The following is an 18,225-nucleotide window of genomic DNA, read 5'->3' on the forward strand; positions in this document are numbered from 1 at the left end:
AGAGACGAGGCAGGTGGATGCGTCTTGCACGATGAAGTTGACGGGGCTCTTGCACGCATTCACCGGAAGGCAGACACCGCCTCCGATAGAGATACGGGAAACGCGGCTTCAATCGATGCAAATGTATTTAGGAGTCGTTGTTAAAGTAGTATTTGCGTGGGAGACTCGCACAACCCATTATGTGAGGGGGTGGACGCCTACTTCAGATTGCCCAGGTTTCGACTGAAGAAATAGGACCCAGCGACTGAGGAGCGAACAAAAGGAAATGTAGAGCTGAAGGGCACACCACTGGCAGAAAAGGTGACGCCGGCAACAAGCCGGCCGAACACACCAGGGAACGCGGCTTCGCCCGTGCACAGAACGCACAACCGGACGTGAATGCCTGCACATAGGGGAACGGCGTTTTTTGGTCAGTTAATGTGCCAGAAAAACCGAGTGCCGCAACGACGGCATGCCAGTCCATTGGTCAAGTTGCGGTGCGGGGGGCATCCGACCCCCCTCCCTTACTGAACCGCTGACTCTGTGTGGCGACGGGAGCACGTAACACAGAACATACGGTATCCCACTGTTCGCAGTTCTCTCTTTTTCCACATGATTATTTTGCCGTTTTTGCGGTTGACGTCGAACATTCTGCCGTTGAAAGAGCAAAGCGTGCCTTCCGCGCACTTCTGCAATCTGACCTTTCACCATCCAGCCGTTTGTTTGGGTGTGCGCGGGTAACTTGAAACCTCCTCAAACTGGTTTTTGACCCCCCCCCCCCCCCTTTATTTGACTAGTCATCATTCCCTCTGCTGCACTGCGGACCGGGTCCCACGCAAGATGCCGGCGCCAACTAAAGTGACTAAAGTGCTAACACGATATTCTGAACGAGTGGAGATTTCTCTGCAGCCTCTGTAGAGATGCTACCACACCAGCTTAACTGCGCCAACCCGTTGCGCGACGCTTCTCCTTGTAGAGCTTCAGCGCCGTCGGGTTTTTCAGCCGCCAGCGAGTAAGAGGCTCTTGCTCCCCGTCAAGGGCAAGTACACCTCATGACAAGCTAAAACAGCGGCTACGAAGATACATCGAGGTGTGCGACGCGTGGACGCAACATTCGTAAGGTGCGGGCAGCGCTACGTCGCTCGTTTGTGGCCGTGAGTTGGTCAGGGAGTTACGGGTACCAACTCGAAGAAGAACACTGGACTTTACTGCGAACGTGCAGAGCATAAGAAGTCGCTTTGGATTCTCCCGTATGGTTGTGTGGCACGGACTAAATTCCACAGCGAGTGACATGATATTTACGGCGCAGGGGCGCTGTGGCCCTATTGGAAGCTGGCTGTTCGCACGCTCCAACGCACGACGCGTGATGGCCATCAAATGCGCAGCAGAGCTTCGAACAGGGTGAGCAACGACCATCCAAAATCTAGAACGGTCGCACTCGGATTATGAAATCCTTGGATAAAGAACGGGGACTCCGATGCGGCTACTTCTAGTGAGATTCTACTAGCCAATGTATCCATATGTGCAGCGACGGCAACATAGGGGCTGCTACACTGTGGACCGAGAATACTGCGTGATACGCTTTCCAAAGGACAAGACTGGTGCGTGACCAGTTTGAATGCGGAACGCGAGGTGTGCTAGTTAGGCACACGGCTAAACTGGGTAAGCCAAGCGAACCACTCGGCTCGAACGTGCTTTTCTTCAGTGAATTATGTGGGACTGATCTGCTGGATGAATGCATGATGCAGCGTCACAGCGCTCGATTCATGCCTTTCAGCAGCAGGCTGCCCCGCGGCGAGCGTCCGCCTTCCATGAACTACCGAGGTCTCGTGCGTGGGAAACTGGCCTGTCGGCGCAGAAGAGCGTTGCGTAGCGACTCGTAGTACAACGCACGCGGATACTGGACAAATGGTCGTATTCGCCGGAAGACAGCTCACATGTCAGACTGTATTCCGAGGAATCTGAACGGGCAACTGCCGGCGTCACTCACAGCGCAGATCCTACCCGACACAATCAGCCACCACGCAGGCCCGATGCTTCGCTGGCTTCACCCTGCGAAAGGCAAGACTGAGAATAGAGTCGGATACTCGTGTCTCCCCCAATAGGTCGAGAGGCAACGATAGACTACTGAACAACAGTCACTAGCTGAGAATAATGGACCCCATCATTTTCCTCCGCTCACGTGTGCGCTGTACGCGGCGCGTGGGCGAAGAGCTAGCAAGGGAATCGAGCGCTGCACGGTCAGCTAAAACCGTTCTGTTCCAGTAGGCAGCGGAAGGAGCTTGCTGAGAGTTGAAACGCGAAGACTTTCCAAAAATTCCAGCGTGCGCTCCGCGCTCGCGACAGGTAGGGCGCCTTCGCCTTTGCTGCCTCTGTGTCTTCAAGCCGCACGTGTTGTCTCTGTCACCTTGCGCCCGCATGTCAACTGCGCGCCGATGCCGCGCGTGGAACATCTGCTCGACGCATGCGGACTGCATCGTGCAAGGAAAACTTGCTGTTGTCTTTGTGACCCGTGCGTCATTCCGCGTTGCCTACGACGACTGGAGCAACACACTGTGTCGCTCTTTCATTTTTGCCGGGAGCGGTCCTCTGTTCTTGCTTCGGCCGAACGCGAAGACTTCTCGCGCAAAGGCGCCACAGTGAAGCATGCTGCCGTTCCACGTCAAGAGCGTGTCTTTTTTTCTTTCTTTTTTCTGTCCGTGATGCACCAATTTCGGTCCGCCCCTCTCTCTCAGTTCTCTTTTGCGTAAGGTTCTTCTCTCCCTGAGCATTATGCACTACGCTGCAGGTGCGTTTCGGCGGCGGCTGGCCGCAGCACCCGCAGCCACGCAGTGGGCGGGGTGTATGTACAGCTACCCGGGAACGCGTCTCTCGTTTCCTGCCTTCAGAAGCGAAACACACAAGGCCACGGAGGGCGGCAAGTGTGTCTGGCCATCCGCAATTCAGTTTCAGTCGCCAGCTTCCCTTCTTTCCCGCAGAGACAGACAGAAACAAGAGCGCCGACGCCCTTCAGGACGAGCTGAGGCAAGCGACTTTGTGTCTAATGTCCCCTCTCAGCCTGTGGTGCCACGTCATTCCCATCCTCCTCCCACCTCCTCAATCTGCTGCTTGGTCGCGGTCTCTTCGCGTTCACAGGCAGCATCTCTCCGGCCTTCTCCTTTTCTCTCCTCGTTTTCTGCCCCTCCTTCTCTCATGCCGTCGTCGTCGTCGACTTCCCGTCTCTCAGGGCCGCTATTCCCCGGGAGTTCGTCTGTAGCGTTTATACGCGTCTGGCAGTCGCTGCTTTGTCCGCCGTCCACTTCTACTTCTACTTTGTCTTGCTTCGCGCCGGCACCATGGCCTCGTGGGCAGCTGCTCGCCTCCCCTGCTGTTCAATCTTTGATGTCTTCGTTCCATAGCGAGGCATCTTCGCGAGCGTTTTCCCGAGGTGCCTCAACCGCGTCCGCGTCTCCTTCGTCAGTCTTGTCTGCCTCTTCTTCTGCATCCTCCGGTGCGCATGTCTCCCCTTTGGACTCCTCTTCGTCGTCTGCTAAGTCTTCCGCTCCCTCACCTTCTGCCACTTCCCAAAGCTCACTCCGCGTTTTCTGGCGTCTGATGGAGCACGACCAACTGCGTCTGCTTCTCGCGTTTGTCGCCATTCTTCTCAGCAGCGCTGCCCAGATGATGTTCCCCTTTTACCTCGGGCGCGTCGTAGACCGGTTTCCCCAGCCTGCGGAATCGCATTCTTCAGCATCGTCTCCTTCCGCTTTCTCTCCGCCTTCCTCTCTGCCGGCTCCGTCCGCCGCCGGGCTCTCGGCAGCTGGCGATAAAGAGGCGTCGCTCCCTGAAGGGCCTGTGCCTGGTCTCGCTTCGCGTGAGTCCTCTGATGCTGCCTCGCCCCAGCAGGCCATTGTCTTGGGCTCAATCGCCACGCTGGAAGGCAGCGCCCTGGCGTGCGGCGCGTTGCTGCTTCTTGGCGCGGCGACGTCCTTCCTGCGTCTCTATCTCCTCGAAACCACGGTGAGCGCAGCGCAATGGCGCACCACCTAACGAAGAACAAAAGGGCGCGGGAACAACTAATGAAGATATCACGCGAACCCGAGACCTACGCACCGCAGTTAGTGACAAGACAGACGGGGCGTAGAGCAACGCGTGGGCGAACAAGGTGAGAATCGACCCTTTGAATCCGCATTTGTGTCCAAATGTGCAAAGGAGACGGCGGGTCACTGTCGAGGAATGACGGCATTCAGCGCGTAGTGAGACTGTAGTGAGTGGCCTGCGCCGCGTGGCGGCGACTGTTTTTCTCTGTGGTGTCACTTTGAAAAAACCTCCGCCAGCATTATTTTGTTCTTCTGTCTTTGCATCCAGATTGAAAGGACAGCTGCGCGGCTGCGCCAGAATTATTTCTCTCATCTTCTCCGCGAGCCGACTGCGCGCTTCACCGCAGAGAGCTCAGGAGTCCTAGTCAATCGCCTCTCAAGTCAGTCCCATGTTTAGGTATCCATTCCACCTTTTCAGTTCGATTTGGTGCTACCTTAGGGTCTCCATTCATGCCGCATCTCTCCTCTTTTTCTCTCGTCGATTTGGCTCTGCTTGCGGCATCTGTGTAATGTAGCGCTCGAGCTTTCTAGATGATTATTCTGTGTTTTCGCTACTCCGTGGTAGGTGGAGTTGCGGATGCAGTTCCGTGGATTTCTCATTTTCTTCGCAGCGGAGATCACGCAGGCGAGTCGCATTCTCATCGACGTGTCCTTCGGCTTGCGATGCGCGATCTCTGCGTCCATCGGTGAGTCCCCGTAGCTTCTTGCTTGATTTGCTTCAGTCTGCGCCCAGTTGCTGGTCTTCTGTGTCCTTCCGGGGCGACTCAAGTCGATTTTTTCTTTTTTTGGGTGTGTCTTTTTTTCCTGTTATTTCGATTGCGCAGATCGTGTGGGACTACACAGCCTTACGCGTATACCTACGGATATGTGTATTCATATAAGCATTTATCTATGCGTATACATATATATATATATATATATATATGTGGCTACGTCTTGCGTCACTGTGGTGTTTTAGGGCTTGCGGCGGCCTCGGCAGTCGCGCCCGCGTCGTTTCTCTGTTCTCTTCTGCTCCCGATCGTTGGAGCTGGATTCGTGCTGCGGCTTGCGGCGCGGCGCGCGCGGCAGTTGCAGGCGCAGCAGGCGGGGGCGCTGGGCTCAGCGATGAACCACGCCGCGCAGGTGCTTCAAAACCGCAAGGCGATTCGCGCCTTCAACGCTGAAGACCTCGAGGTCGCGAACTTCAGACACGCGGTAGGCTCTCTGCACAGCAAGGGGAGCGACGCCGAAAACTCGGGGACCAGCTAGCCGCTCTTTACAAAGGAACTGCGATCCAGAACTGTATAAGTCAACTCGGACAAATCAAGACTTTATTGTTCCTATAATCCTAGCGCCGAAGCCAAAACCGCGAGGGAAACTCGCCGACGCTAGGGAGAGATGCCGCCACCACGCATCTACCATTTTTGACGGGGGCGCGGCCTCCACGAAGGATGCGCGTCTGCGACTTCGACCCCGCACGCTTAAGAGCTTCGCCAGCCACGGCAGAGAGAGTGCAGCATATCGCTGAAACAAAAAACCTTTTCCGTGACGCCGAGAGCAGACTGCAACAGCCGGCGCAGAAGGCGGCTGCGCATCGCGTTTCGTTTTCCCTCGTCGTGTGTCTCTCTGTAGCTCGACTCCGTGTATAAGGTCGCGCGCCGAAACGCCGCAGCCGTCGGCGCGAGGCACGGACTCGTGTTCGCGATCGGCGGCGGTTTTCTTCTCCACGTCATCCAGCGGTGCGGCAGCATCATTGCCTCAGGTGAGTCTCTCCTGCCGCCCGCCAGTAATCAACTTGAAGGCGCAGCGAAAAGCGCAGGAATCTCTGCAGCGGCTGCGCCGGCACTTACAAACACACCTCTGCGCATATATAAGGAGTCCGTGCACATACATATATGCATGCATATATATATATATATATACATGAATGTATAGCGAGGTCATCCGCTTACCAAGGACAACCGGTTGCATACATATAGAAATGTATGAGTATCTGTGGAGTGCCATATACTGAATAAGGCCATCATCTGCACACGTTCCTCTGCGGGGGCTCTGGCCGCGCATTCCTGTCCGTTCGTCGATTTCTTTCCCAGATGCAAGTGTTGTCTCGCGACATGACACCTTGCTAGCCAACACGCAAGCATAGCGAGATCCTGTGCAAACTTTCTTCAGGCGGCCTTTCGCTGGGCGACGTGACGGCGCTGGCGATGTACTGCGTCATGGCGGGCTCGTCGCTGCAGGGCTGCGTGACTGCGTATGGCGACATCCAGCGCACCCTGGGGAATGCGGAGAAAGTCCTCGGCGACCTCGCAGCGCCTGACGAGCCTTCGCGAACGCCCGCGGGCGCTCCCAAAGCAGCGCATCCCGACGCACAGGGAGGTGGTGCCGGCACGTCGCCGGGGGAGCTGCGAGGCGACTCTGCGCGAGGGAGCTTCAGGGAGAGCGCTACCTTTTTCTTGGAAGAGCGAGCAAAGCATATTGGCGCCGACATGCATGCGCTCCGCACAGGCAGGGCTGAGAGATTGGCGCCGCTGGAAGCCGAGGAGGGCGCTGCGGCAAAGGCTTCGTCTTCTTCGTCGGATGCGCTGCAGACGCCAACCCGAGGGACGAGCGTGACGCTAACAAACGTCCATTTTGCTTACCCTGAGCGGCCTGCGCATCCGGTGCTGCGCGGCCTCGACTTGCAGGTGCCGCCTGGAGCGTTTCTCGGCGTGCTAGGTGAGAAGAAAGAGAATCAGCAGCCATAAATTTCGAACCTTAAACCCTAAAATATCACGTGTGTCGCGAAGCGCGGCCTCGTCTCGCAACGGACGGGAAGGCCTAGCTCGAGGGGCTTTGAAAAAATGAGTATCTCTTTCTTTTTCCTGCTTGACTCGCGTTTTCTGTTGTTGGCTAGCTGTCTGAGATCCTGTTAGATCGCGCGTGACTCAGTTTTTCGCTGTTTCAGGCGCTAGCGGCAGCGGGAAATCCACGCTGGCGGCGCTGCTTCTGCGGCTGTACGAGCCAACGGAGGGAGAAATTCGCTTCGACGGCGTTCCTCTGCGGCGCCTCGACGAGCGCTTTGCGCGGAGTTTGGTGAGTCTTTGGTATGTAGAATAATCAAGCGTGCTCCGTGAAACACCTCACAGGTACCCCTGGCTTCAACAGGCATCCGCACGAGAAAACCCTAATTCAACTGGTTCCGGATTTCCGAAAAGGCTGAACGACAAACTGGGGCCTGGCCGAAGGAGTGCAAGTGTTCCGCATCCCACGGCAGTTCTAACGCGCCGCGGATCCCTGTCGCGCCCTGGCTCGGTGCACACAGGACTCTCGACAGCGAGCTTTCGATTGCTGTCGTTAGAATTGCATAGAGAGCTCACCGCCACGGGTGGTGGGTCGCCCTCGCTGGCGTGTAAAGTGACCTGCGCCGCAGCCGCGTCTGGCTGCGGCGCGCGAAGGGCTCTGCTTGGCCTTCTCGAAAGTTTTGCCTTCGGCGCAATTCTGGCTTTTCAAGGAGAAGAAGAGAAACCGCAAAGCGACTCAGGCTGAGGCACATGCGATCGGCGGCATGCAGAGCTTCCTTCCTTGCTGGTTTGCGCGACGTCTGGTTTTCTCTCGTTCCCTTTCTTGTGTTTGCTCTCGCAGGTCGTCCCCGTCACACAGGAGAATTTGCTGCTCTCAACGAGCGTACGAGACAACATCGAATACGCAGTGCGCGCAAACGACTTGCTGTCAGATTCCTGCGGTGAGTTTGCTTCTCAGCCTCCTCTCTGAACGGCGCGCCTCTTTTCCTTCTTGTTCTTTCGTGGCCTCTCTCTCTCTGGCGCGGCTCTGACGCTTCGGCAGCGGGGCCCTCTCGCAGGAGCGAACGTTTTCAAGTTCTTTCGTGGTTCCTTGCTCTCTCTAACGCCGACACGCAGCCTGACAACACGCTGAAGCCCAGGGGTATTGGGGAGTTTTTGTCTTCGTGACCGGCTGCGTCCCTCAGTCCTTTGGATTCTGTCGCCTGCGTGTGCGCCTCTAGCCGCCTGCGCCGGCGCGTGCCCCGTCGTGGCCGCGGACGGCCCCTCGACTTTTTTCTTTTTTTTCCCCTTTTTTCTTTGTTTTCTAGCCTCGCCAGCTGGTGCGCTGACCGGGCGCGCGAAGACAGCGTGCGATCTGGCGGTCGCGACGGACTTTGTCTCGCAGCTGCCCCAGCGCCTGGAGGCGGTGCTTGACGAGAAGGCGCTTTCGCTCTCAGGCGGGCAGCGCCAGCGCATCGCCATTGCCCGCGCGCTCTGTCGACTGCTCCCGGCGTCCTCGCCTCGCGCGGTTGCGGCTGCTGCGTCGCCTGCTTTGTATGCGGCGAACGAACTGCCGCTGCTGCTGCTGCTGGATGAAGCCACGTCGGCGCTTGACGCGCCCACTGAGCGTCAGGTCCTCGCCCACGTCAAAGAGGTGAGAGCACGGGGGGAGGGGGGGGCTGAGGGCGGCAACAGGCTGGCTCGGCGTTCTCGTAGGAGCTCGCAGAATCCGTTTTTGTCTTTGTCGACGCCCTGCTTCATTCAGAGGGGTGTGTCTTCTCCCGACGGCGAGCTAGTGCCGGCGTCGCGGCAGGGCGGTAAAGGAGGCGTTGGTCTACCTTTGTGTCTGTGACTCAGCCTCTGTGCGCCTGGGAAATAGGCGGAAATACGAAAAAAACACGACAAAAACACACACATATGTATCGATAAGCAGGATTCTTTCCGCCTCTGCCGTTCACAGAAGCGTATAAGGAAACCGGGAAAAAAAGTATATATAGTCACATATGCATATCTTTCAATGTATCTCTTTGTGTACGGTCTTTGCCGTCTGTCTCGCTTGCTCTCCTCTTCGATTCCGTCCTTTCGTGTGACCGACTCGCTGGAGCCTCCGCGTTGTTTCGCGCGGCCTCGCGCACGCCACGACCGCGATGCGTCGTCGGGATTTTTTCACGTCTGCAGTTATCAGGCCTGGCGTACTGGCTAAATTGTTTTATTTCTCATTTGTTCTCGCTCTGCTCTCCGCAGGTCCTCTCCGGACGCACAGCGATCTTCATCACGCACCGCCTCAGCGTCTTGGACTACGTGGACTACCTCGCGGTGCGTCTCGCGCGTGTCGCTCATCACTCCGCGCACCGACGTCGGGTTGCTGAGTGCCTCACGCGCGAAGAACGTGTCTAGTGCCTGCTTTGTACCTCTTGTATGTGAAGGAGGCTTTTTTCTCGTTTTCAAATCGCTTTTCGCGGCGTCTGTGTGCGTGCGCAGGTGCTGGGAGAAGGCCGTGTGGTGCAGAGCGGCAAGAAGGAAGCTGTGCTTGCCGCGCCGTGCAAGGAGCTTCGCCACATGTAAGTTGTTTCGCGTTTTTTTTCGCTTCATTTGCGTACCGTTTGTTTGTCTACTCGCTCTGGAGCGGCGCCGAGTTGCCAAAAAAGTAAAAAGCAGCTGTCTTCGCCGGCTTCTGCGTTCTCTCCGCTCGTCGCCTCTCTGCACCGCCCTGAACGCGAGGCCCGTAGCGGATGTTCACGCAGAGGGAAACGGTTTTCTCTCTGGCGGTTCATATATGCATACATATGTGTACATATGAATACAGATGGATAGGTCGATAGATGTAGGTAGATATACATATAGTTATTGCTGCGTCAAGGGAGCGCCGGGTCTACCGATGTCAGTGTCTCGCAAGAAGGAAAATTCTAGGCCGTGAAGCAGATCTGCCTGTGTATTCCGTCGTACTCGCCGGGAGGGCGTTTCACGCCTTTCGCGTCTGTGCGCTTCTGCGAGGCGCGAAGACAGAGTACTGGCGTTTGACTCGCTTCAGCGCCTGCCTGTGTGTGTTTGTTCTGCAGCCTCGCGTGCGCCTCGTCGCAGAACTGAGACGCCCGAGTGGCGATGGCATCCACACCGAACTTGGGCCGTCGCGAAGTCGCAAATCGAAGAGACAGAGGACGAGGAGGCCCCAGACGAATCCTACAGCGCTCCGCGTCTACGCCTACACGCATACGCTTCTGCGTGCATGCGTTTTTACTCGCGTGCGCCTGCGCATGCGTCGTCTGCAGCGTTGAGCGAAACCGACCTCACTCGTGCGCATGCATGGCAATACATGCGTCTATATAGGCGCATATTAGTCCATATAGAAATATTATGAACATATATATATATATATATATATATATATATATGTTTTTATGTGAGATGGTGAGGCGGAATCAGCGAAGAGACTCTGCGTTGCATGCGAGGCGTGGCTTCTCCTCTCTCGGTAGGTACTGTTCGTTAGTCGAATGGATTTCTTGCGGCAGTTCCACGCAGCATCTGTTGAGTAAGCACCTGTTTGGTGAAGAGACGCATGCGTGCCCCTGGTTCTGCTATCTGGAAATCCGCTGAGTCTCTTCGCTCGCCGAGGGGAGGCCGCGATGTTGTCTCGAGTCCGGCGTGCTGGCCGCCCGGGTCTCCCTTTTGACTCTCTTCTAAGCCGTTTGGCTTTGAAAGCTCCGTCTTCTGAGGACACGAGGTCAATTTCCCAGCTGCTCGTCGCGTTGCGCGAGCCCTGCTGATGCAAACGCGGTGAGGTGACTTCGCGTAGAGTTACATCGGCTCCCAACCTCTCTGCCTTCTGCAAGCGTCGCCCCTCGCGCCCTGGCTTTCTGCTGCTCTCTGCGCGCGACTGTCGCTTTCGCCAACGTCTTGCGCGTTTGCACAGCTTCATTCAGCACAAATACGCGAAACGATCGCCTTTTTCTCACGCTACTTCCGCAGTGTATCGCTACCTTGTCATGGCAGCGATCTAGCAGCCGAATTTGGTGCGAGTGCAACGTCCACGGCTCTACTTTGATTTTGCATCGCCGCTAGAAATATCGGGGGCGACGCAACCTTTAGACTACGAGCGATTGCCGCGCCTCTAACTCCACGTTAAGGCACCAACTTTACCGCTGCGAATAAGCGAGTTCCTGCGTGAGAGCTAGTGCGGAAAGAAGAGAGAGGAAAAAATGGCGCCTGTAGGTCTCTGGGCTGCGCCTTCGAGAGCCAAGAGGCGAAGGGCAATGGAGAAGGAATGCAGACAACTCACTAGCGACAAGGAGGCGACAAGCTCTCACACGCCATTGTCAAGAGTTGAGTTGTTTGTGCACGCTCTGTTCAGAGGGCGTCTCCGAACCCGCGAAAAGTGAGAAAAGTGAAGCACGGAAACAGAATAGAGCGCCATGGTCTCAAGGCTCCACGAGCGTGTCCGCCGCCACACCACCCGACATCGAGCTACAGCTTTGCTCTTTTTCTCTCGTTTTCGGGTTTAGGCCTGCCGCGCATCGCTGGCTCCTCCTCTATCTTTGTAATGAACAGCGCTTTGTTTTGACTTTCGTGTTTTTCCTCGCGGTGCGCAGGCTCATCAGAGCTTGTCCGCTGCGTTCGCGCTCCAGCGGTGTCGCGTCTGCTTCACAGCGAAGGCGCGAACGTCGCCGGGCGGTAGCGGAAAGTCTTCAAAAACTCCGCGGCCTCCTGCTTCTTCTGCTGCAGCTGTGCGCTGTCCCAGTTCAGCTCCTTCGCCATTAGCCTCGCGACCTGCAGATCAGAGACCAAGCCACCGCACGTGGGCTTCACATCTTTGTGTCTCCTCCGATGCCTGCAAAACCTCGGCTGGGTTGACAACGAGCTGAGAAAAAGGTCATTCGCAAAAGCAGTCTCGAAGATAAATCTGGCTTACCTCGTCAATGCACGCCTCAGCTTTGGCGACGTCGAGGAAGGCCAGACGCGTGCGGCGAGCGAGGACGTCTGAGACGCTGCGCGCCATCTCGTGCCTAAAAAAACAAAAAAGTGAGATGCAGCGGCTTCCTGCGATGGTCCCATCTCCTCTCAGGAGCGCGTCCTTGTCTTTCTTGCGGTGGCTCGGCTTCGACATGTTCCTTCCGAGGAGAGGCACGCGTGGGTTGAGAGGCCGGCAGCCGCCATCTCGTTGACAGCTGCGTTCTCTTCGCGCCGCGCTTGGCGCTCTTTGCCCCCCCAAAAGTGTCGTCGTTTCTTGCGCGTGAACTCCCTTCCACGCGGTTCCGCCGAGCTGTCTCCAGCGCGCGTCGCGCCGCCCTTTTCGCGCGTGTTGCTAGTCGCCTGCCTCGGTTCCCGTCGCACCTCATGGCGTGCCGGCAGGTGAGTTTCCTCTCGATTACTTCGGCAGTGCCTCTTTACCTGACGCTGTAGACGACTTCGGCCTTCAGGCAGGGCAGGTCTTCGTCGCGCACCAGCGGCTTGAAGAGCTCGGGATCCTCCTTCGCGACTTCGCACACGGAGCGGGCGAGGAAGCCGTAACTCGTGACCAGATGGCGCACCACCGAGAAGGACAGCTCAGGATGTGCCTTCTCCAGCTCCAGCTCCAGCGCGCCAGAGGCAGGGACGCAGTCCTGCGAAGAAGACACGAACAGCGAGTACCCAGAATCGCGGCGGACGAACGAATTTGAGGCGGTGTTGAAGCCGGGCAACCCGCCGCCAACCCCAGCAGCCTCGAGCACAGCCGCCCTGCCGAAGGAAACAAAGAGGAGGACACGCCAGCGTGGCAGTGGAGAAAGAGAGGCGGGGGAGTCGCGCCGCCTGCACAGAGAACGGCTCTTCTCTGCTGGGGCTTATCCCCAGCGGCACCGGCAGCCAGTCATCCCGTTCGTAAGTAGGAAACGCGACAGAGACATCCACAAAAAACAGAAAAAGCGAACGACAGGGCTGGCGAGCACCGACCTGGAGGTCGTCTGCGCGTTCGCTTCCTTCCTTCTCCCTTTTCGTGTTTGTTTTCCCACCTTGGGCAGCATTGCACCAGTCGGGTCGACGGAGCCTTGAATGAGGAGGCCCTTTGTGCGGCAGGGTCGGCTTGCCGCGACCTTGTCGCGGTGCGCGCTCAGAAGCGCATCGACAGTTTCCTAGAAACCAGAAAAAACAGCGGAATGGCTGACGTACGACTCGGCGAGCCGCGCGCGCACCGTACGGCTAGAATAAGAAACATGTCGCCACGCCTCGAGTCTCATCGCTTGCATGACTCCCTCGCAGTCGCTCGGTTGGCGTCATCTCCGGCTTCCACGCTTCATTCGTTCTCTTCTCTTGGCTCGGTCGCTGCACTCCCACCCTCTGCGCATCCCGCGCGCAGCTCGGCGCTATCTAACGCCTCCGCCAAGGTTTTCTTATTTTTGGCTGATATATTCGAATTTTCTGGGATTTTCCGGAACTTCGCCTCGGCGTACCTCTGCCATGCGGCGGTAGGTCGTCCACTTGCCGCCCAGGACAGAGACGAGCCCGGTGTCGTCATCGACCAAGATGTAGTGCGATCGCACGACGTTCGCCGTGCTGACTTGCTCCGCCTACAGAGAACGCCAACGAGAAAGCCATTAAGACAAAAAAAGAATCAAAGCACGCGTGCATCCGCCAGTCGCTGGGAATTGAGGCGTAACTCATAGACGCAAACTCAGGTAGCCCGTAAAGCACGCGAACGATTCACCAACCGCAGGCGTCGCCCCTGTTTTTGAAGTACACGCCGCTACCGAGCAACTCGACGGCCAGATATACGGAGTGCCTACTCAAGCGCTGCGAAACCTCGAAATTCTGAAGACTCTCGGGTGGCGACCAGGCGATTCAGGGCGGACGGACCTGCGGCGAGTCGGGAGCAGCCGCGTCGGTCGCGTGCTTCGCCTTGGGGACGTGCGAGATGAGCGGACGAATGCCCTTCCAGACGGCCTGAATGTCGCCTCTAAAAAACCAGAGCGAACACAAGAAGCGCGGACATGAATTTCGGATTCCCCTCAGCTTGTGCGCGAACGCGACGGCATCTCGAACTCGAGCGGCGTCTGCTTCTACCCGCGGTCGTGTCTTCTCGCAGAAAGGAGGCGGAGAAGCGGAGAGAGGATGCCCATGCATCCTTCGAAGCGCCGCCATCGCCGCCTGCACCACGCGCGCGCTGCGACGCGCGTTCAGGCAAACCCCCAAGCAGAAACGCGCTTTAGAAGCGCGCAGAGAGAAGAGAGACAACCTCCACGCGTCGTCGCGTCGCGAGTTCGGGTTCAGGCTCGAGCCGCTACCTCACCGGATTTGGGCTTCATCCACCTTCAAGTAGCTGGCGAGCTCGCGGGTCACCCAGGAGACTTCCTCCTCGGTGGCCTCCGGCGTCGTAGAGAGCTCGCAGGGCGCGTCGGTGGTGCCCGCCACAGTCCGCCCCTGCCAGGGCAGCATGAAGAGAACCCGCCCGTCTGTCGTCTTGGGCAGCAGCAGGCCGTACGGAGACGCCGACGTGTACCAGTGCGGAAGCACAATGTGAATCCCTGCGCGGCCGAGACAGACAAGCCGACAAAGCATGCATATATATCTATATTTTTATGCTTACTATGCATGTGTTCGCACGCGCATGCACGCGACCCGCATGTATATATATGCTGATGTATACATATATATATATATATATATATGGGCTTGTAGGAATAGACGTTTGCGGAGAGAAGGTGGTCACTGTGACCATAGATAGGTGATATGTGGATAGACAGATAGACATAGATAGATAGATAGATAGATAGATAGATAGATAGATAGGTAGATAGATAGATAGATAGAGGTCGACAGATCATTAGTAAGCCAGAAATGCGCAGGGTCGACAGCCAGCTTCGCCGAGGTTGGAAGACCAGAGATTCTTTTTTCTATGGCGCCGTCGTACCTGCTGCAGGCTCGACGAGCTTCGGAGTCGCGGGGTCCGCCATCTGCCTCACTTCATCCGAGAAGGGGCCTGTGTGCGCAGCAACAGAGATCTCCATCTTGCACGATCGCCAACAGCCCGCGTCCCTCCGACGCACGCTCGTGTGAAGTGAAGAAAGAGAAACTGGCGCAGAATCAGATCTCCACAACGGCTGCCCTGTCAGGCCCCTTCCCCCCCCCCCCCCCCCCCCCCCCCCCCCCCCCCTTCCCCCCTCTCCCAGAGGCGAGGCGCGCGAAAGGCCCGAAGACGCCGCAGACGAGAGGCAGGCGACACGCTCACGAAGCAGCTCCGCGCGGCCATAGCGAGGCAGACGCGGCGCGAGGCGTCTGTGGTGAGCGCTAGAGAAGGCCATACAGAAACAAACCCCGCAAATCTTCCAGGAGGAGGCCGTGGCGGATACCTGTGCAGTTGACAACCGTCTTGCTGTGGATGTCGAACTCGCTGCCAGTCTCGCTGTCGCGGACGCGCGCGCCAGTCTGCACAAAAGAGACGCAAAATCCGCAACAGCAGACCCGATTCGATCTCCAGGCTCTCTCTGTCTCTCGGCGCCGCACTTGCGGCGGTCTCAACAGGGCAATCAGCCCCCGAGCGCGCGACAACGCAGATGCAGGTTTTTTCGGCGCGGCCTCTCCGAATTCGTCGCGGACTCGCTACCAAGCTCTGAGGTCCTGTTGCGTCGCGCCGCGGAGTTCCCAGCGACCCTTCTTCCCTGCCTCTGGAGGGGGCGATCCGCCGCAGTGCGCAGGCTCTTTGGTGCCCTTTATCTCGGTTTGAGAAGGCGTTTTGCCGCTTACGAGTTTGCCTTCCTCGTCCTTGAGCAGGGCGACGACCTGTATGTGGTTCGCGACGGCGGCGCCCTTCATGCCGTCGACGTATCCCTCCAGCGTGGAAGTCAAGGCGATCTGCAAGTTCATGCGGCTGTCGTTCATCTGGCCGTCAAAGTACAGCAGCGCGCCCTTCAGGCCGTCCTCGGGAAGGAGCGGAAACGAAAATCGACTCGTCGCAGCCGGGAAGTACGAACTCGGGGGAACGCCTGAAAAGCCCAAGTGCAAAAGAAAGTTTGAAAAACGCCTCGAGGAGTTCCTCGCAACCTAGACTCTCGGCGGTGCATGACTCTAGACACACGGGTGTGGACGCGGAGTCGAAGCTCAAGCATTCGCCTGCACATATATTATATATATATATATGAGTATGCAAACAAATATATGTATGTAAGTACATATATATATATATATGTATAGACATATATATATATATATATATAAATATAAATATATATACAATCATACACATCTATACGTATATGTATATATATATATATATACTGCTATACTAGTGCGTATCGAGAGAGGGGCGATGCAGCGCGCCATGTCTGCATCACGCCGCTGAGAGGGCTTCCCACCTCCACAACCTCCCCACGCGAAAGCATATACACAAATATGCAATATATATAAAGATATAAAATACATGTATGCGTGCATATATATAAATAAATATATACATTATAGTTAGACGCTTTATGCTACATGGATTTCGTATACATGTCTGCATATATAAATATATAAATATATGTATCGGTTAATTTAACGCCGAGCGGCGCAGGAACGGCGGCGCGATCCCACGACTACCTGTTTGGAAGCAGCAGACGAGTTTCGAGAGGAGCCCGTAGGCCTTCACTCCCATCCAGAAGTACGGGACTTGCCAGTACTTGTAGATTGGCATCAAAATCGCCAGCGGCTGGTTCATATACGGCGCAGCAGACAGCATGTGCGCCCGCTCCTCCAAGGCCTCCCACACCAAATACAACCTGAACACGCATGCACATACATATACTTACGTTTGTATACACGTATATATGCGCGTGTGTGAGGGAGCGGGGGAGTGCGCGGCGCCAGAAGCAGAAACAACAAATGGAACTTGTTTTGAGATGACCGGTTGCTGGCGACAGTGCTTTCGCGCGCGCTAGAAACTGTCAGTCTCTTGGGAAAGGCGAGCGCCACACATCCACAGAGGCGACGCACACGTGCATCGCGAGTCAGGGTGAACTCAGGTATCTACATGGAATAGATGCACAGTATCTCCGAACATATCTCTGCTACAGAAGACAAAGCCACAAATGGTAGCTAGTACGGCCCCAAGAGATAGTACGAAATGGAAATGAACTCCAATACAGTACGTATCGTGTAGGGCAATAGACCCTGCGCAACGGGCTGAATCGAACCCGGTGAGCGAATCAGACTCAAGAGACCCTGACGACGATGAATAGACTCGGGTGTCTGACGCGTGGCTCCTGAGTGACGGGGAGACTCCGCCGCGTGAGGGTGAAGCCGCAGCGGCCTGCAGGCAGCCTCTGGCTTTTTCAGGGTCGCTTACTGCCGGAAGTCGAGCTCTTCGAAAGCTTTTTCCAGGTAGCGAATGCCTCCGTGGATCAGCTTCGTGGAGCGGCTGGACGTGCCGCCCCCGAAGTCGTCGCGCTCCAACAGACAGCAGCTCAAGCCTCGGGTCGCTGCATCCAGAGCCACGCCGCTGCCTGCAGAGAAAACGAAACGTCAACGTGTAGGCGAGTTCAGCGAGCACGCCGCTCAGACAAAAAGGCACACACAAAGACAGGTGCATAGGCTGTCTGCCTGTAGGGACGAAAAGGCAGGCACGCACACATACGGAGAGCGGCAGATCTAGAAGGGCGCCACGACGCTCTCTCAGCGTCGCCGCAGATTAAGCGCCGCGGCGGCGGTGTCTGCGTGCTCTGACCACTCTTAACACAAGCATGGATGTGAGTGCAGATACGCGCGAGGAAAGGGGGACCCCCCCCCCTCCCCCCCCCGTGTGAAACCGCTGCAGTCCGTAGCATACCTGTGGCGCCGCCGCCGATCACGAGGACGTCGAATCGTTCCCTCTTCATGCGCTCAATCATTGCTTCGCGAGAAGAAGGCAGATGGGCTGTGGATCCCTTCTTCGCGCTTTCAGCCGCGAGCGAGGCGTAGTAGCGCGTGTCTTTCGGCGCCATGCTTCTCTGATGATTGTAGTACAGGCCTGCGTACGCCGCAGCGCCTCCTGTCCCGATCAGGCCGGCCGTGTAGGTCAGCACACGAGCGAAGCGCCGCATCTTGGAGGGTGACAGAAAACGGAAGAGACTGGCGGTTCAAAAGCTGAAAAGGCGCGGCGACACACACCGGGATGCACGTGGAGACGAAACAACCAGACTCAATCGAAGAGGGACCGCCGGAAGCAAGCGGACGTGTCTGACCGAGTCGCGAGAAGGCAACGACGAAGGCGCAGACGCAGTAGGCCGGAAGATAGCAGACGCAGAGAATACAAGCAAGTCGCGGAGAGCGCGACTATGAACGAACAAAGACCGAAAGGCGAACGCAAGAGCGGCGCAACACCACAGGTGCAGAGCCGGCGAGGGCAGAGCGAAGGAGCTAAGTCAGTCTCTGGCAATTCTAGCTGAGAAGGCGGCCGCGCAGGTGACGGCGAAGAGGCGGGCCTGAGGGTCTCGCCCGAAAAA

The 18,225-nt window shown here is 56.9% G+C and overlaps 2 protein-coding genes across 2 annotated transcripts; one reads left to right on the plus strand and one right to left on the minus strand.

Moving 5' to 3' along the window:
- Positions 1-2,751: 2,751 nt before the first annotated feature.
- On the plus strand, positions 2,752-9,364 carry BESB_000390 (ABC transporter transmembrane region domain-containing protein; the record flags this gene model as incomplete). Its single annotated transcript, XM_029358794.1, has 11 exons — positions 2,752-3,978; positions 4,327-4,438; positions 4,670-4,744; positions 5,017-5,252; positions 5,670-5,799; positions 6,210-6,755; positions 6,985-7,112; positions 7,662-7,761; positions 8,128-8,453; positions 9,044-9,115; positions 9,281-9,364. 11 exons carry the CDS (start codon positions 2,752-2,754, stop codon positions 9,362-9,364), a joined length of 3,036 nt encoding a protein of 1,011 aa, XP_029221706.1.
- Positions 9,365-11,437: 2,073 nt separating this feature from the next.
- On the minus strand, positions 11,438-17,823 carry BESB_000400 (FAD-dependent glycerol-3-phosphate dehydrogenase; the record flags this gene model as incomplete). Its single annotated transcript, XM_029358795.1, has 13 exons — positions 11,438-11,563; positions 11,706-11,799; positions 12,185-12,396; positions 12,784-12,903; positions 13,222-13,338; positions 13,625-13,724; positions 14,058-14,292; positions 14,679-14,747; positions 15,118-15,193; positions 15,512-15,750; positions 16,346-16,524; positions 17,091-17,247; positions 17,571-17,823. The coding sequence occupies 13 exons, from the start codon at positions 17,821-17,823 to the stop codon at positions 11,438-11,440; spliced, it is 1,977 nt and encodes a 658-aa protein (XP_029221707.1).
- Between the last annotated feature and the right edge of the window lie 402 nt (positions 17,824-18,225).

The sequence above is a fragment of the Besnoitia besnoiti genome, chromosome I (assembly GCF_002563875.1).
Source record: "Besnoitia besnoiti strain Bb-Ger1 chromosome I, whole genome shotgun sequence".
Taxonomy (NCBI): Eukaryota; Apicomplexa; class Conoidasida; order Eucoccidiorida; family Sarcocystidae; genus Besnoitia; species Besnoitia besnoiti.